The sequence below is a fragment of the Rhagoletis pomonella genome, unplaced genomic scaffold, assembly GCF_013731165.1.
Source record: "Rhagoletis pomonella isolate Grant_MI unplaced genomic scaffold, Rhpom_1.0 Rhpom_scaffold_00011, whole genome shotgun sequence".
NCBI classification, from domain to species: Eukaryota; Metazoa; Arthropoda; class Insecta; order Diptera; family Tephritidae; genus Rhagoletis; species Rhagoletis pomonella.
The window spans coordinates 11,641,963-11,660,395 of record NW_023458565.1 but is presented as its reverse complement, the minus strand read 5'-3'; the positions used below and the strand labels follow the sequence as shown (position 1 = coordinate 11,660,395).

Here is an 18,433-nt window from a genome sequence, read left to right as displayed (position 1 = left end):
TGATGGAAAATATTTTCTGACCAAAGTTCTCAACAATACCTTTCATTTGATATCCATATTTCGATGTTTTAGAAAAATAATGGAAAATAAGTGGCAACCTTATACTATTATTCTATAGAGATAACATTTTGTATATAGGGAAAGCATTGTTTAAGAACCTTCTCTTGGCACCCGTGAACAGTAATATTTTACTTTTTTTCCAAACAAAAAATTAAATAAGTATGCGATTCGAAATGGGTGGCAACCCTATTAGAAATATTTTTGAATTAGGGATCTTTAAAATACCTTACACTTGATACCCATATTAGGATGTTTTAATTAGTTTGTAACTAATTTCGAATAGGTGGCAACCTCGGAGATAATGCCTATTCAGATAAGCTTAAAATCCAAAAAGTTATCTGTGGACAACATTTCATCAAAATCAAAGAGCTGCATACGGAAGGGTACCCTAGTAACTAAGCACTTGTCTCGTACCGCTTCTTCATCCTCAAGCATTCATCCTAGGAATTCAGAGAGGCAATGTTTTGTTGCTTTGAATTCAACGAAGATAAACGGCGCGATTTTCACTAAAATTTTTACACTCTATGAATGTGTTAAAATACCACCAAATTCGTTACAGTCGTCGAGGTGATTAAATGCATACATAATAGCTATTGCCATATAAAAAAATAATAATCGACAATTATGCAAGGCTTTTGATTTTAGCGGATATGGCCTTTTATCATTGCCATGCATTTAAAATGGATAGATCTGCTTGTCATTATTAGCAAATTAATGGATTTCTCCTTGACTTTGAGTTTATAGGATTTTAAAGTAGCAATGATTTGCAGCGCCCACTCGGAAATCGAACGTGAATTAAAAGGTGATAAAAAAAAAAAAAACAAAAGCAAAATTTAACTAATGCGAAGATTAGGCTTGCAGAACTGCATTTCTAAAAACCAATAAGAAAAAAATACATCTACAAACATACCCTCATTAAGTCAGATATATTACGCCTGCGCATTCTGTTAGTTTTGTTGCAGTTGCGGTTTTGGACGCTCATCAAATGCCCCGGCTACGTGCTTGCAAAATGTTAATTAAAATAAAAAATCACATTTAAACGACATAAAAAAATCATACCAAAACCTATAGTTGTGTGTAGCTATTTTTTAGTTTTATTTCTCTTTAAATTTTCGTCTGCTTATTTATTTATTTTTCTTATGGTCATTAAGCAAACACTCATCGAAGTGACGTAAGAAAGTGAAATGAACGCTATTGGTCATTAAAAAAATACAAATAAAAAATAAAAAAATAAAAACAAAAAATACAAAATCACCAAAAAAAAATAAACAATAAAGACTGTCTTTGAACAGAAAAAAAGTGATTGAGTGAAAATGTTTTGACCTAACTTACTAACTAAATAATTAATATTTTCAGCAGCGTTAACATGTGAAATATTTGTTGGTAAAGACACCCAGGCATTTTACTTTCACCTGCATGGCGACCTTTCATTATAAGAAATTGCCAACGAAAGAAGTGTTAAAGTGTGATACAAGTATTGACAAAAAAAAAAAAATTAAAATTGTTGAAAATATTTGTGTCTTTGTTGCGTTTTTGGAGCTCATCAAAGTGTGACACGTTCGTTTTTGTTGCGTACGCCAGCGCCGAGTAATGCAAGAAAATGACAAATTCTTCTGCGCATACAAACGCTACAAAATCTGCCCAAAGATGGAGATACCAACAACAAAGTATCTAGCAGATTATCTATATGTCGTGCATGAGGATGTGCCATTCCGTTATTATCGCAAAGTAAGTGGAATGTGTGAATGTGTGAATGAAGGTGAGTGCGTGTCTGCAGGTGTGTGGGAACTAAGTTAAGTGTACTTAAACTTATTTAGTTTTCAAAATATTCACCGTTTGCTAGAAGAGTGTGCTAGCACTGTGGAAGAATTTCAGAGACCTATGTATAGCAAAATTTGGCGAACAAATTTTTCCGCAGATCACTTTTATACCCGAGCGCACTTGTGCACAAGGGTATTATAACTTTGTTCACATAACGGTTGTTTGCAACAGGCAAAACGAATCGAGATAGATATAGACAAATGATCAGAATGAGAAAAACAAAACGATTAAGCGGTGACTGTCCGTCCGTCCGTCTGTCCGTCTTTGCACACGATAACTCGAGTAAAAATTGAAATATTGTAACGAAACTTGGTACGTATACTTCTTTTGAGTGTAGGACGAATGGTATTGAAAATGGGCAAAATCGGACAATAACAACGCCTACATCCCATATAACGGTAGTTTTAAGAAATACGAAAACTGCGATCTTTTAGTAACTACTGAAGCTTATTCACTCAAAATTGATATTTACAATGATTTTTTTTTTACAAAAAATAAGAATATTATAAATTTTTGGAAAATGGGCGTAGCCGCGCCCACTTATGATTACATATGTATATCTTGTTAACCGCTTTCTCCCAAACATGGCACAGTTGTTGGGTTTTTGGTACAGCATATCACACGGCTGAAAATTTAAAAAATCGGACAATGACCACGCCCACATCCCCTATAACGGTAATTTTGAGAAATACGAAATCTTCGATAAATCAGTAAATACAGAAGCTAATGTACTTAAAATTGATGTTTGCAATAATTCTTTAGCAAAAAATACGTTTATGATAAAATGTTGGAAAACGGGCGTGGCACCGCCCACTTATGACCACATATGTATGTATTTGTATCTCTGTAATCATTCGATCTTTTTCGACTTAAAAGCAAAAGGTTGAAAATTATTGAAATCGGACTAAAATTACGCCCACTTTTCATATAACGGTAAATTTCAGAAATGCTTGAAACTTCGATATTTTGAAATTTAAGGACGCTAATTTACTGAAAATTTATAAGTACTAACAACAATTCTTTGAAAGGAAGTAAGATTATTATGGAATTTTCAAAAATGGCCGTGATCAAATATGAAGATTTTTTTCGAAGTCGATATCAAAATCTTTATCCATATATATATATACGAAAATATAGATATGGAAGAGACAGTTTAGCATTTTTTGGCCTTTTCTTTTTTGATTATTTAATGTTTATAATTTCTTTATGAAAGTGTAGGCTCGTTATCTAAATACCATGAAAGTAATTGTCGAACATACTGGAAGAAAATGCGCGAACAAAAAATTTCCAAAAATCAACTGTAAAAATTCTAAAAAACCTGATTTAAAAAGTTTTAAACTTTTTATCAACATTTGCATTTATGTCGACATCTTTATTGGTACTTTTACTGATAACAATATTTGTCGATAAAAGTCTGTGTTCGTATGGAAAAGTAGCTTATGTCGAAAGGCTGGCTTTAGTATAAATCGGCATTCACAGCATACGATTGCGAATGACTTACTGGCGCTGAGTTGTTGAAGAACTTTTGGGAAATAAACGTGCAAGAAGTAGTTCCGATACTAGCAAGTCAATATTCTTATTAAGTCTCATCAAAAAATTCCTTGTAGTTTAAAGAATAAAGGGAATGCCGCATTATACTAAAGCCAGCCTTTCGACATAAGCTACTTTTCCATATGAACACAGAAGTAATCGTTACAGTTATCGAATTTGACATCGATACTGTTGCATTAATTTATGAAGCATTTATAAAATTGTTAGTATTTGGCGGTATCGTTGTGATTGTAAATACCAGAGACCGTTACGGTAATGACCATTATAATGAAAATCATAATTTAGCCGCTGCAATCGGTTTTATATTTTTCCTATAAAACTTAACTTTTATTTTATGATTTGATCGAAACGCTAGATCAAGAATAATCGTTATTTTTGGATTGTTATTTTTTTTTTTGGCAAATTTTTGATCGTCATTTTTGATTTTTTTGATTATATTAGGTTTGTTCCATACGCTTTCCAGGCTGTTTCGGTAATTAGAGCGTAAAAATAAGTTACTCTCTCACAAGTGTCAAAAATGTGTCAACACGTGCCCCAGATCGTGAGGAACGCAAAAAACCACTTTTCGTGCCCGAAATCAACAAATCAGTTCTAAACAATGAATTCATCTGTATTTATCTTATATATGTATAATTAGCAAATACCTACATTACTGAACTTTTAGTGCTATTTTCTATTTTGGTATTACAAATTTGCTATCGGATGTAAACAAACAACAGCTGTTATTTCAAAGTGATTTCTTGCACATTTCTGCCCGGAAGAAAATTTCGGGCTGTTTCGGGCACGAAGAAGAAGACATTTAAGATCAAAAAAATAAATCGCAGCTTATATCTAGAACCAGGGATAGCGTTCAAGAAAACGAGTTTAATTTGCAGTCTTCCTATCAACCCGAAGCCATTTGTTCCACCTTATTTTGGCAACTGACTTCGGATTCGGTAGAAAACCTACTACCAGTAGACCGCATGGCGATAATACGCCCAAATTTTAATTTCAAAAACTTAAAAAATATTCCAAATGTTAGTCACAGTTAAAAGAGATCCGAATGCAATATTCCTTCAAAACCGCGCAGCTGTTTCTTAATGAAGAGCAGTCTCGCATAGTGCATGTTTTTATTTCCATCGAATTTCAAATCACCCTATATCGGCGAAAAAAGATGTTAGTTAAAAAAATAAAACTTTATCATGGATCTCATAAATACAGGTCAGGAATAAATCCCTTTCAAATCCATTTCGATTTATACCCATCTTTTAATAATTCATCCATTTTACTGAATAATTTGAATGTAACTTTTTAAACACGTGGCAACTCTCTTTAAACATTCGAAATGATCAAACTAAAGATTTTTTAATATGCTTTGGTTGGACTACGGTATTTTGGTATTTCAAATACCTTTTGAATTAGTTAATTAAAACAGGTGGCAGCCCTCTTCAAAAGTATTGTCAAGCTTAATCATTGTTAACTCTCCTTCGCCGGACACTGCTGACGAATTAAGTGGAATTTAAATTTTCAAACATGTGGCAACCCCGCTAAATACAGTTCAGAAACAAACATTTTTCAAACCCCCTTCGATTGATACCCACATTTTAATAATTCATTTAACTTACAAAATAATTTGAATTTAACTTTTTAAACAGTGTTCTTAGTGTTCAAACTAAAGATTTCTTAAGATTCCTTCGTTTGACATCCATATTTTGATTTTTGTATAACTTGTGAATAACTAAACCTAATTCGACATTTCAAACAGGTGGCAACCCTCTTAAAAATATTTTCAAACTACTACTTTCTGAAACCCCTTTCGTATGTCACCCATATGGTGACGCATATTTCTCTTACCTAATATGATTTTTTTTAACAGGTGGCAAGCCTCCTATGGTACAGCAAAGCAATAAAGCTTCTCAAAACCATTTCGATTGATACCCAGTTTGTAATAATTGATTTATTTTTTTTTAAATAATTATAATATAGTTCTTTAAAAGGTGGTAACTCTTTTCAAAAAAGTAAAACCTTATTGCACATCTTCAGTCCAAGGCTTTTTGTTTGACGCCTCAAAGTTTTGTTTTTCTAATAGCGGTCGCCCCCCGGCAGACAATGGCAATTCTCCGAATGCATTTCTGCCGTGGAAAAACGGTTTTCTCATAAAAAACAATGGTCGTTCGGAGTGGCGTAAAACTATAGGTCCCTGCCCTTTGTGTGACCACATCAAGACGCACGCCTTACTTGGTGCTTTGCTTCAGCTGAATCCTAGCTTCGGTCTATACCCGTTCGGAATCTTACATTTTCTAGCACAGAGTGATCGTTTTGCCTTTCGTAATGTGATGCTACTTTGATTGCCCAATGGTCTCGTAGGGCTCTTTTCTTTTTGAAGCTTCGCCAAAACAATTCTTTCCATCACTGCCGTACTCTTTTCAGCAAAATTTTTGAGGAAATCTTTGGCACAATTTTTATGTACAATGTGCATTTTACACTTTTAAATATGCTCTTTGTATACATACCACCCGCTAATCTTTTGATTGTTCCTATACTGGTTCGTTGGTTGGTTGGTTCGGTTGGTTGGTAAATGACAAAGTGAGTTGGTACTATTGAATTACGGTATTCGGTTAATTTCACTTGAAGTCATTGACAGCAATTCATTAGCAACCACTTCGTAATGTAATCATCAATGTTAACATTGCAATCAGTACTATACATACATACATAGTTGCTGGGAATAAAATTTCGTTTAAGCGGTAATGGTGACGGAAGAAATGCTTAGTACAAATGTTTTGTTTGCTATTGAATTGCATTTATTGTATAGCAATTCAAATCTTTTCTACAACCATCGATATGATTAAAATACCGTAACACAACGCTTTACTAATTGTATTTCGATGCTTTGAAATGGTTTTTTATTTCGTCTACACAACGATAAACGAAATAAAAAAAAAATTTGATGCGATTTAAAGATTGTGGCGATTTTGTGAAAACCAGGTCGTTGGCAATGGCCTTTTGAAAGACATAGGAAAAGAGTGCGCAAAAGAAAGGAAGGTAATAAATATCCAACTAAATTAGCATGATGTTTTGTATACAAATTTTATATTTTACTAAACAAAATAATATAAGCATAAAGCAAACAAATAACTTATACATAATAATTTAAAATGGAAACAAAAGAAAAAAATTTATAAATATAGTTGCGGATACTTATGATATAGAATCTCATGAAAAAACCTTTTTTTTTATTTTTGTTTTATATTATAGTTTGGGTTGAACCAGGCCTGAACCCAGGCCCTGCGGAGTGGAAGCGCGCACTGCTAACCACTACACCACAACAGTTTCACGTAATATACTTTATGAAAGATCCAGGAAATCTATTAGAACATATCCAAAAGGGAAAAATATTTCCACAATTAATTTCACGTCCCTCTTCTAGGTAGCTGTTGGCAGTAGCACAAGTGTCAGTGAAGCATCTTCAACCTTCAACCCAAATTATTTTGATCCATGAAGGAATTTCTATCGTTTGAAATCATTCATATCAAAACATGGCTTGATTTCATTATTTTTAGTGGCGATTGGCATGAAAATTGGTTGCTTAAATATTTTACTAATTAATTCATGTGGAACCCAACTACCGAGCTTCTTTTGTAAATAATTTCATCGACTTTTCATAGATTACTTTAGGTTAAAACTTATGTCTGGTATTTTTCGGGCAGATGATAGCCGGTAAGATTTTATTTATAAGGCATTTATACAAGTTAAAATTAAAATTTAAATGTGCTCGTGAACCCGTCAAGAAAATACCCAAAATGTCGAACATGTCTAGGAAAAATACACAAGGTGCCAAAACACGAAGAAGGCCGAAAAGTCATAAAAAACCCAGAACAAGTCACTAAAACACCAATAAGATCTTGAAAATCCCAAATAACCGCAAAAATAAATCACGAAAAAATTAAAAAAAATAAATCCTTGACTGTCTCTAAAAAATCCTCTTATACTCCCTAATATATATACAACAGTCTTGAAAAACAATAACTGTTCCGAAAAATTCCTTAACAATCCCAAAAAATTACTTAACAATCCCGAAAAACTCTTTAGCAGTCCCAAAAACATACTGAGCGGTTCCGAAAACACCCTCAACGGTTCCGAAAAAAACGTAATCGGTACTGAAAAAGATGACTTTCGGAAACCGCCTAAAAAGTGTAAACGTTTCATTCGTTAAAATATGTAATGTTTAAAAAATATATGGAAAAGCAATCCCACGCAGTTTTTGGTAAATAATGCATACCTATCACGAAAACTTTGCCTTTTATTTCTTCATTAAAAAATTATTAAAAATCAAAAATAAGGAATTTTTTGCTCTTACTAAGTAATAAAAGTTCAATTTTTAAAATTGATGGAAAGTCATATTTCACAGTGAGAGGGGATGTGCTACACTGTGAAATTACACAAAAGTGCTAAAAATCAACAATAGATCCTAGCTGCTTGAAACCCTGCATTTTACTATACTAAAATTACAAAACTGCATACTCGAAATCTTTCTAAGAAATCAAATTGAAAAGCTTTAAGTTTATATTAAAGTTTGCTGACGGTACTCTTAAATTTTTGTATGAGAATTGATGTCGATGGTCCTTTTTTGCTTAAAAATTACTTGTTTTAATATTGCATAATATTTAAAAATAGGATTTATACGGTTTTTGTTAGAGGAAAAACCATATTTTTATAAAAAGTAGTGAAAACAAAATAACAAAAAAATACAACTTGCTCTTTTTATACATAACTTTATTCGCATAGCGGTTGTTTGTAAAAGACTAAAGGAAACGAGATAGATATATAAAAAATAAAATGAAAAGAAAAGTCGACTAAGCTATAACTCCAGCAAAAACTGAGATATCGCAATGAGATGATTTGAGACATAGGTTACCCTTTATCCAAGGTAGGTTGGTATTGAAAATGTGCGAAATCGGACTGTAACCACGCCCACGTCCCATATAACGGTATTTGCGAAAAATGCAAAAACTGCTATATTTCAGTAAATATTACTTCTAAATTGCTGAAAATTAGTATGTGAACTAAAATTTGGGTACAAAAATGGGCGTGGCCCCGCCCACTTATGATGAAATGCTGTATCTCGGTAGCTCCTTGACCAATCCAGTACGGGCCTCTTTTAGGATGAAAATCTTTGAAATCGGGCAATAATTATGCCCACCTCCCATATAACAGCAATTTACAGAAAACTGCGATAAGTCAATAACTACTGAAAACTCAAAATCGGTGTCTGCAATAATCATTTAGCAGGAAATTAAATTATTTTAAATTTTTTGATAGTGGGCGTGGCCTTCTTATGACCAGTATTGTTGTTGTGCGACTAAAGCGGCAATTTGACCCGTTTTAAGCGCCAATACCCTTTGACCTTACTTTTTGAAAATTTTGATTTTTGACCCTTTTGCAAAATTATGTGCAACTATTGCCATCAGAGATTTTTGCTCCGAAATGTTAACAGAACCATGCTATTAAAAAATATTTCCTCCTAAAAGTACTAAAAAATGCATCACTTAAAACGTTTAAAGGAAATGCAACCCTTCTCCCAGCAGCAACTAGATTTATGTGTATGTTTGCAACCCTGTTTAATGCAACGCTTGTCCCGCTATTTCCTTTTTAAATTCAACAGATTTACCGCCCAAATCATAATACTCCCGGGGAGTTTGTTCTCCGGGAATTGGTTTCTCCTCAGAAAGAAGTCCTCCAATAGAAGGAAATTCAAACTTCGAAAATGCTGTTTGACACTTTTTTTAAAAGAGCTCAACTCTGCAATTAAAATATAAAAAATGCGCAGGAAATTTTTATTCATGATAGGAGGAAAGGGAAAAGAGTGAAAACTCTCTGAGGGTTTCTGTTCAGAATCAACCTGTTATTCTTTTGCTAGTAAAGAAAAGCAATAATAATATGGTGACCCTTTTTTTCGTCAATGACCCCTTTTTTGCGACTTTCTGAAAATTATCAACGGCCACAACTGTGTACCTCGGTAACCGATTTATCAATTTCTACCAAACTCGGTGCATGTAATAACCTTAGTACGGAAAAACAATTTGTTGAAAATTATTCAAATCGGACTAAAATTACATCCGCTTCCCGTATAACGGTAAATTTCAGAAATACGAAAACTCCGATATTTCAATAACGGGGGATGCTAATTTACTCCAAGTTAATGGCTACAACAATCTCTTAAGAATAAAATGACTGCTATAGACTTTTAGGTAGAGGGCGTGGCACCGATCACTTTATAACTACAAAGGTACTATATCTCGATAACCGCTTCTAACAAACCAGGTTCAATTATTTCGTTAAGTCTAACTTAGCATATTATCGAAAACGTTTGAAATCGGAATCGTGAAATCGTCGTTTTAATTCTACGTTGTTAATTGATTTTTGCACAAAAATTTGCTAATTTTGCCACTTTGCATACTGGTGGCTTAGCAGTTTTTCTACATACATACATACATACATACATACATACACACGTACATGATTTGTTATTTTTATCGCTCTTTTCTTTTCAGTTGATTGCGAATTTCGTAAGCCGATTCTAACTTGGCTGCTCAAACAAGCTTTGCTTAAGTGCAATTTTAAACACTTCAGTTGACGCGCGCTATAATTCTGCTACTCATCGCCTTTAATTTGTTTCGTTAAGTATTTCTAAAATCACCAAAGTGTGATTGTTGCTTTCAAATTCTTGTCAACACGCTTAGCGAGCGGCTTAAAGATGATATGTAGGTGCTACTTACTTACTTAAGTGGTTGTGAAAGCGTTGATAAATACTCGCATTCTCTTAATTATTTTTGTAGCTTCTTTCACTGTAACTTTCTTTGTTGCTGTAGCAGGCACGCTGCTTAACTTAAGTAAATGCGTTGTCACTGTGATGTTGATGCTACTTACTTAGTTGCAAATTTTCGAAATTTCTTTCTATATACTTACATACATACATACATATGTATGTATGCTTTCTTTAACATTCTCCTTGCTTTGTTTATTTATTTAACATTATTTTGTCCCTTCGCTTCACTTCTTCCGGTTGTGGGTTATCTTAATAACGTTCAGCATCAATGCGGTGTATAACCGCAAAACTTTCAATTTCTCCTTAAGCTAATATTTGCACCTACATATGTACATACGTATGTATGTATATGTAGATACGAAATGGTTGTGCGTTTAGTACTTGCTTTTGTAGTTACTTAAGATTGGTGTTAACTACTTATTGAGGGCGTTGCTATGGCTGCATTTGGATACGAGTATGTAAGTAGCTGCCAGGGCTTAATGTGACATACATACATACATACTGCAGAAATAACCGAGTAGTAACAAATATTTATATTAGACCGTACCACCTTACAGGCAAACAAAAAAGTTCTTAAAGCGTAAAGTATATTTGCATGGTAATTAAAAAAAATAATATAAAAATTGTTCGCCGAACCTAGTGGGCTCTTTTTATATTTTTTGATGACATCTGCATTCGGCAATATTTTTTTTAATAGTTCCACTGGAAAAATCAAAATACGTATTAAGCTTAAATGATTTTTGGCGGCCTTTAATTTACTGACGTTAGGGTTACACGTTAGGGTGATAAGAACTGGGATCTGGAGAATAAGTACTAGAACTAGTACCTGAGATCTATGAATACTGGAACAAAAAAATTGTCTCCTGCTTTTTCTCGTTAAAGTTTGAATTTTTAAGTTTTTCATAAACAGAAATAAAAAATCTTTAATGATTAATTAATTTCTCAGAAACTGTCAAGCCTATCGAAAAGTGATGTATACACGGTTTATGGAGGATATCGTTAGGTTCTTTTGCCATACTTGATATTAAGATCCTGCAATATCTTCATAAGATATACATGATTACGGGGAATCACTCTTTTAGGGTGAATTGAAAATATCTCGGAAATTTATCCGTAGAAAAAAAAATTTACTTGATTTTCGAATCAGCCGGAAATTCTACATACGAATTAGATAGGGGCATCTGTGGAACATAAAAAAACACAAATTTGTGATCCAGTGTATTTTTTGGCGGGCTTTAATTTACTGACATCAGGGTGGTAATATTTGAGCAGGGTGGTGAGGTGAGGTGAGTTAAGGTCAGGTGAGGTCAGGTGAATTGGGATAAGACGAGGTGAGGTGAGTTGAGGTGAATTGCGGATAGTTAAGGTAAGTTTATATGAGGTGAATTGAGATGAATTGAGGTGAGTTAAGCTGACTTTAGGTGAGTTGAGTTATGGTGAGGTGAGTTGAATTGAGGTGCATTGAGGTGAGCTGAGGTGAAGTAGGGTGTGGTGACGTGAGTTTAGTTGAGGTTAGGTGAGTTGAGTTGAGTGGAGGTAAGTTGAGCTGAGGTGAGGTGAAGTAAATTGGGATGAGGTTGGTTGAGGAGAAAGGAAAGAACTTATGTTTTTGTTAAAAAAAAAAAGGTCAAAATCGGTGAAGCAGTTTTCGAGCATTGTTGTAAATAAAAAAATAATCTAATTATTCTAAAAATGTTTGGACTTTAAATGCCAATGTTGCTAAAGTTCTTTGAAGTCTCCAAATTTACACCAAAATAAGCCTGTATTTACCAATGTGGCTGCGGCAGATAACGAACAGATCACTTACAAAAATGAATCTGTCGGTAAACTTGGCATTTTATTTTTTAAATTGCTTTGTTATTTCACGCTGAGTATGCATTGTTACAAAATTTTAAAAATTACAACTGAGCATGGCATTCACACCTAAACTAAAGACGTATTCTACGTAAAAAACGTTCGAACACACATTCGCCATGCAAAGATACTTTAGACTCAGGGCTGAGCGGCGAACTTTTTTCCGGAACGTCCTAATGTATAGTATATACATAAATAAGTAATTATTTTTTTATTATAATTTATTTATTTTATTCAAGATATGCATTATTTTTGGTGAGAGAAGAGTCTTAAAAGGTTTTATTTTATTATTTTATTTTTTTGTTCCTTTTACGCTTATCTTACTTTATTCAGACTATTTATCTACATTCTAACTTACATAGATACATATAGAAATAGTAATAAATGCCACCCTTTTCATCTTTTATTACCAATAAATTATTACTAAAAAAGAATAACATAAACTAATAAACACACTTCTTCCTACTTTTTTCCAGACAAAATGTTCGATATTTCGTGGGCTTGTGCTGTGCATCTGCTTGAATGTCACCTACGCTAATATAGTCCGTTTTCCCAGAGAATTGGATAGATACGGCTCGTCGTATTTAATACCATATATAACGCTATTATTTCTAGTCGGTTTGCCCATCATTCTATTGGAGATATCGGTTGGACAATTTTTGGGTCAAAGTGCAGCGCATACATGGACAGCATCGCCCATCTTTAAAGGTAAGTGTAAGAAAATTAATAAAACGTAGACCCATAATAAAATTCAAGTAAAATTTAAAACGCATTACAATAAAAACTGACTGAACCATAAAAACACAAAACTATTTGAATAGCTTTTGAATAATTCCATGTACATAAATAAAATGTTACATTTTAATCGAAAAGAGATGTGTGTCGTATGCCACACATTTGTTTATGCCAAAAGAAAAACAAGTCTATTATTTTTGCAAATGTGCAGAGTTGCTTGCATTTGTATGTAACTATTCGCATACATATTTCATTGGAAATTATGAACATATTTACTGGCAATTTTATATTAAAAGTCGAAATTATTTCCTGTATTTACAGGCCGATTCTGTACACTTTATAAATTGAAAAGCTTTATAGTTTGTCAATTTTTTATTATTTATCAAGAATTGGTATTCCATAACAGAAATCAAAAGCTCTTTTCTTGATAAATTATCAAGATTGAAAATGCTATTAACAAATTGAAATTTCGTGCGAAATGTATACATTTTTTATAAATAAATTTGTTTCTAACAAAACAATTAAATACTCCATGTGCCGGCATTTGAACCTGCTACACACGGAGTTATATTCGACATCTCTACCTACTCGGCTACAGCAGTCAAAAAATTTTTTGCTTTTAAATTCATATTCTTCATATGTGACAATGAAATCAGTTCCACTCATGTGAAAATCAGTTCCACTAATGTGGAAATCGTAGAGCTTTTTGTTTTATAAATATTGACACAGAATGCGAAGGAAGCTTTTACTTGATAAAAATCTTGTTAAAATTTCTTTACAAAAAATTTATCAAGAAAACTCAGAATTGGGCGGTTAATGTTTGTTTATTTTTAATTTGATTAAATTTTTTAGTTTTTGGAAAAAAATGAAACAGATCTGGCAGCAAAATTTTCTTATTTGGTTGTATAATTTCAACATTAGCCTAAAAGTAGGCAACGAACTTCTATAGCTGTCTATAAAGTAGCGAATGGCATTGCTGAGAGCAAGCGTATCCGCTTTGCTTGCGTTTGTTGATCTTCCGGTTGAAGTACAAACAAACACATTCACACACACTTTCATGTAGACATGCCGAGTGGGAAAAGTAGTAATGCATTACATGCGTGATAGGGAATGTAATGTATTTCTTATGAGGTCTAGATTCTATTACTGTTTAAAATGTAATCAGCATGCTAATGTATCCAAAAACGTTTGTGGGCCCGGTAGATGAGTTTTTGTTTTAACCCCATCAAGACTGAAAAATCGACATACCTTGAGAAAATAAATAAATTGTTTATTCATTTTAAAAAGAAATGTCATTTACATTTTTATATTTTTATTTTAGTAAAAAAGCTCGATATCAAAATGTGCCCACTATCACTAGAGAGCTTGGAAAATTGTCATGCCTTAAAAAACGGGCGGGGGTCAATTTTGACTAAACTTTTTTAAAATTAATTTTAAGAACAAAAAACTTATGATTTTGAATCAAACACTGTTTAAGTTATACTACACTGGTTAGCTGGCTTTGGACTATTCCTGTCAATAATTGCCTTCCTTTTGTTTGGGACTTAATGTGTTCAGCATTAATCCGGAGAACGCTGTTATAGGTTCGACTGCTTTTTCCTTTACGTATTCGAGATACGCTTTGAAGGCTAGCCTTTTGTCAATTATGATGCCGAGATGTTTAGGGGAGATGTTGTAGGCGACGTGCTTAAATATTATCTCCTCTTACTTTAAGTGCCGTCTCTGTTTTGTTACCTAGGTTTGGACTGCCGTCACTGATTTATTGACTTTACTCGAAGTACACCATCGTACATCATATTCCACTATTTCACAACAAAGCTCATAGTACCTTTCGTACATACCCGTTTATTCAAGTAACTGCGGATTAGACTGTGCAAGTACTCAGATACTCTACTTTGCCTTAGGATATCAAGAATTTTCGCCTAGTTTGCGTTGTCGAATTCATTTTTTAATGTCTAGTGTTAGGATTAGGCAATATTCCTTGTCAGCTCTTAGCCATAGGAATCCGCTTATGATCATATTTGCTAACTGTGTTGCTGTAGATACGGCTTCGACCGTACATCTATCTGCCCCATCTAATGCCTAAACTGTAAGTCTGAAATCCCAACGGCAGAGTCCCGTAGACATATAGGTCTGCATCTTGGGTGATAGTAGTACCAAATTTTGCTGCTTCCATTGTGCCCAGAATCCCCTTTACAGGATTTTTTTCGCCGTAACAGATTCGTATATATTTCGTTTATGTATGCTGATGGCGGATACGGCAGTTCCTTGTTTCGAAAATAGCATTTCCACTAACCTTCGATGAAACGGATTCTTCTAGCTTCTAGTTTCTTGAAAACAATTTTGTATGCAAAACCTCAGGGCTTATTTTCTGTATCGTGGCAAAGTTAAAAAAATAATAATTTTTTACTTTCTTTGATGGCCTTTTTTAATGCATTACGGGTCCTTCGATAGAACGTTCGATCAGACATTCTATAAAGTTGTCCCTCCTTCGCGAACGCTGGTACCTACTAGCTCTTCTCTTTTAGGTAGTTTTTGCTTATTACCTCTTTTTGTTCATTCCACCCAAAACCGTTGTTGTGGTTTTGTTGGCAGGATTTTCGAGACATTAATGCATCACAGGAGGTCCTTATAGCCTCCGTTATACGTTTCGCCGTGATGCCTGCAGTGCCATGGTATTTCGTTTTGGGCAGCATTTACACTTCGTCGAGTGAATATACCTTTCATACTTTTCAGCCTAGAGTTGCTGTGTATGTAGGTGCACATACGTTTTGTGATTTTAGAAAATGGAAAATAAGCAGACCTATTTAAAATCGGTTAATATTTTAACATGATGCCGAGGCGGTGAATTGTTATAAAACGTTTAAAAATAAATATTTTTTAGTCGAATGAAAATATTTAAATTTTTTGAAAAATTTGTATTTAGTTTAAGGCCGCTAAATTTTTCTGTAATATAATACAATAATAAAAAAAAAAAAAATCAATAATAACCGTCCCATGACCAAAAAAAAATTTCAAATATAAATTATTAGGTTATAAAATAGCGCGCGGAGGCACGGTTAAATAACAGTCGATTTCAAAATAAAAATACGGGTTGCCTTAGTTTTGATATTCTTTAGTTCTTGTAGGCGGCTGGAAAAAAATATTTTGCACCAGTCAAAATGTAGTCTATATTCATAAATGGGCAATTCCAATTTGAAATCGGATTTTTAACCATTCAGCTGTTTTCTTTGAAATTAAGAAATATTAAAATTTTATAAATCTTTATGTTAAGAAATTTGTGTTTTTTATGAAAGAAACATAGAAATTTAAGTAGTTCGTTAATTAAACACTTTTGAGTAATTTTTAAAATTTTTAAATACCTCTTTGAAAAAGGCATCCAACACATTTTATTATGGCTTTCATGTTAAATGCATATGAACGTGCGTACATACTCCGGCACAAGTGCCTCGCATCCTTTGTAGGTATACCCACTTCAGCGGCGAACGCAACAGCAATTCGGCTCGGCAACCAGCATTCATTCGTTTAACTTGCACAACGAACACACAGCCCCACTCGTCTGTGCGCCGACACTACAAACACTATCAACACTGCAGTGCGCATGCAACAAGTGAAGAGGAGGTGGAGGAAAATTGCAAGCCAGGATACAGCATGCAAGGACCAACATGCCAACTTACACTCAGTCCCCATCTGACCACCCATTGCCGCCCAATTTTCCCTACCTGGCCGCCAATGAAGTAAAATTTTTGCATTCTCAATTTTCATTGCTGCTGCAACAGCCGTTTGCAATTCGCAGAAGTATTTTCGTCACCGCATAGAATAAGTAGAACTTCAATTCGCGTTGCATTGGGGCGGTCTGGTGTTCCGCAGTACATATCGGTTGGACACAACCCGTTTCAAAATTGTGCCACCTAACTAACATACAACTGAAGTAACTAAAACAAACTGAATACTGAAGAAAACTGGCAAACGATATTGAAATGAATTTATAACATACATACAAATGCAAACTTTCGTCAACTAAAATGGAAAATGATTTACAGTTCAAAATGACACACACACAAGCAGGCAAAAAAACAAAAACAAAAATTGAATCTGACTTAAGGCAAAATCTCTGCCACAAAAGGGCAAACGCTAAAATGAACAAAGTCTAATTTGCGAAAAAACTAAAACTAGTAAAATCAGATTTAATCAGATGCAAAATGTTAAAAAAAAAATATGTACATCAGCAAGAAGCCAACTATGCAAAAATGGAAAATCCACTTCAAAAACTACCAGGAAAAATCGCATCCGTGTGTCCCGTTTGTGTAAAAACGAAAGTCCATAAACGCCGTCGCAGTTGGTGCAGCAGCAACACAAACACACCCGCACACTATATCAGCCGGTGCCCAAAGCTGGCGCAGTTGTGGGTGATGAGCGGTGGTGTGTACGCCTTGCAGTTGTTGCGCGGAGCTGTAGAGAAGACGCGAGAGTACAAAAGCGCCAACGCGTTGGCGAAATGTGGATCTGCAAAAATTGAAACCAATAGATGTTTGAGATTAAATTCTAGCAAAATGAAAAATGAAAAATACAAACACCAACTAAAATGGCAAGATGAAAAAAACTACTACTAACAAAAAAAACATACATGAAAAAAAGCTGCGCAACAAATGGAAGCAAATAAAAAAAATTACAAGGCAAACTGCCGGAGCACAGACTGGTGATCGCCCTTTTTTTCAGAAAATATTTGAACGAAATTCCAATTGGATGTAGTTTAATGATTTGTATCTTAAATCATGTAATATATATAGGTAATTTTCGGCAAAGACACGTGCCAAACCCAAGATGAACTAACGGTAATATTAGGCGTGATATATCATTTCGATCGAAAGCCATTGGTATGGTCCAGCAAGTCGGAAACTGGGTGCCTCAAGCGCTCAAATCGAGAGATATCAAACGGCGTGTCCCTATTTCCCAACTGCTCTTTCAACGGTACAAAGCGAAGTCGTTTTTCTCTTGTATTGTCAACGGCGATGTAAAATGGATTCATTACCGAAATCCAAAGCGCCACAAGGCATATGTTAAGCACTGCAAACCCGGACCATCGAAGCCGAAGCCAAATATCTATGGCAGCGAGGTAATGCACTGCATTTGATGGGACCAGAAGAGAATCATCATGTATCATAGCATCTGAAAAGTGGTCAAACAGACGAGCAATTGCAAAAAAAACGCCGGAATGGCCAACGAGACATGAGTTATTCGTCTTCCACCATGACAATGCTCGCCGGCAGGTCGCACAAGTAGTGAACACTTACCTCGATTGCTCTCATAGGGGAGTAGGCTACTCTCCAAAGATGAGCAGTTTATTGGCACGAAATTAAGGCATTGTCAGAAAAGTGGAAAAGGGTCATAGCTAGCGATGGGCAAAACTTTCGGTGAAATAACATTCAACCAATTTTATACAGTAAAGTTTCGAAAGCGCGAAAAAATCCTTTAAAACTTACTTATAGATCCAATACTATGCGCACTTTTAGTGCAGGCACTGATAAGGCAATGGCCTTATTTAATTTGTTATATCGAAAATGAATAGTTTTAATGGCATGCATTCCCACAGTTAGCATACTA

At 34.2% G+C, this 18,433-nt stretch overlaps 1 protein-coding gene across 3 annotated transcripts in view; it reads left to right on the top strand.

The window, feature by feature from the left end:
* LOC118746615 (sodium-dependent nutrient amino acid transporter 1) overlaps nt 1–18,433 on the top strand; it is a 176,797-nt gene that overhangs the window by 144,644 nt on the left and 13,720 nt on the right. For 2 of the 3 annotated variants that reach the window (XM_036480464.1, XM_036480465.1), the window contains exon 3: nt 12,571–12,802. In XM_036480464.1, the coding sequence (XP_036336357.1) occupies nt 12,571–12,802 (232 nt within the window). Of the gene's footprint in view, nt 1–1,571; nt 1,789–12,570; nt 12,803–18,433 lie in introns of those variants that run through there. The other variant, XM_036480466.1, reaches the window with a different exon arrangement.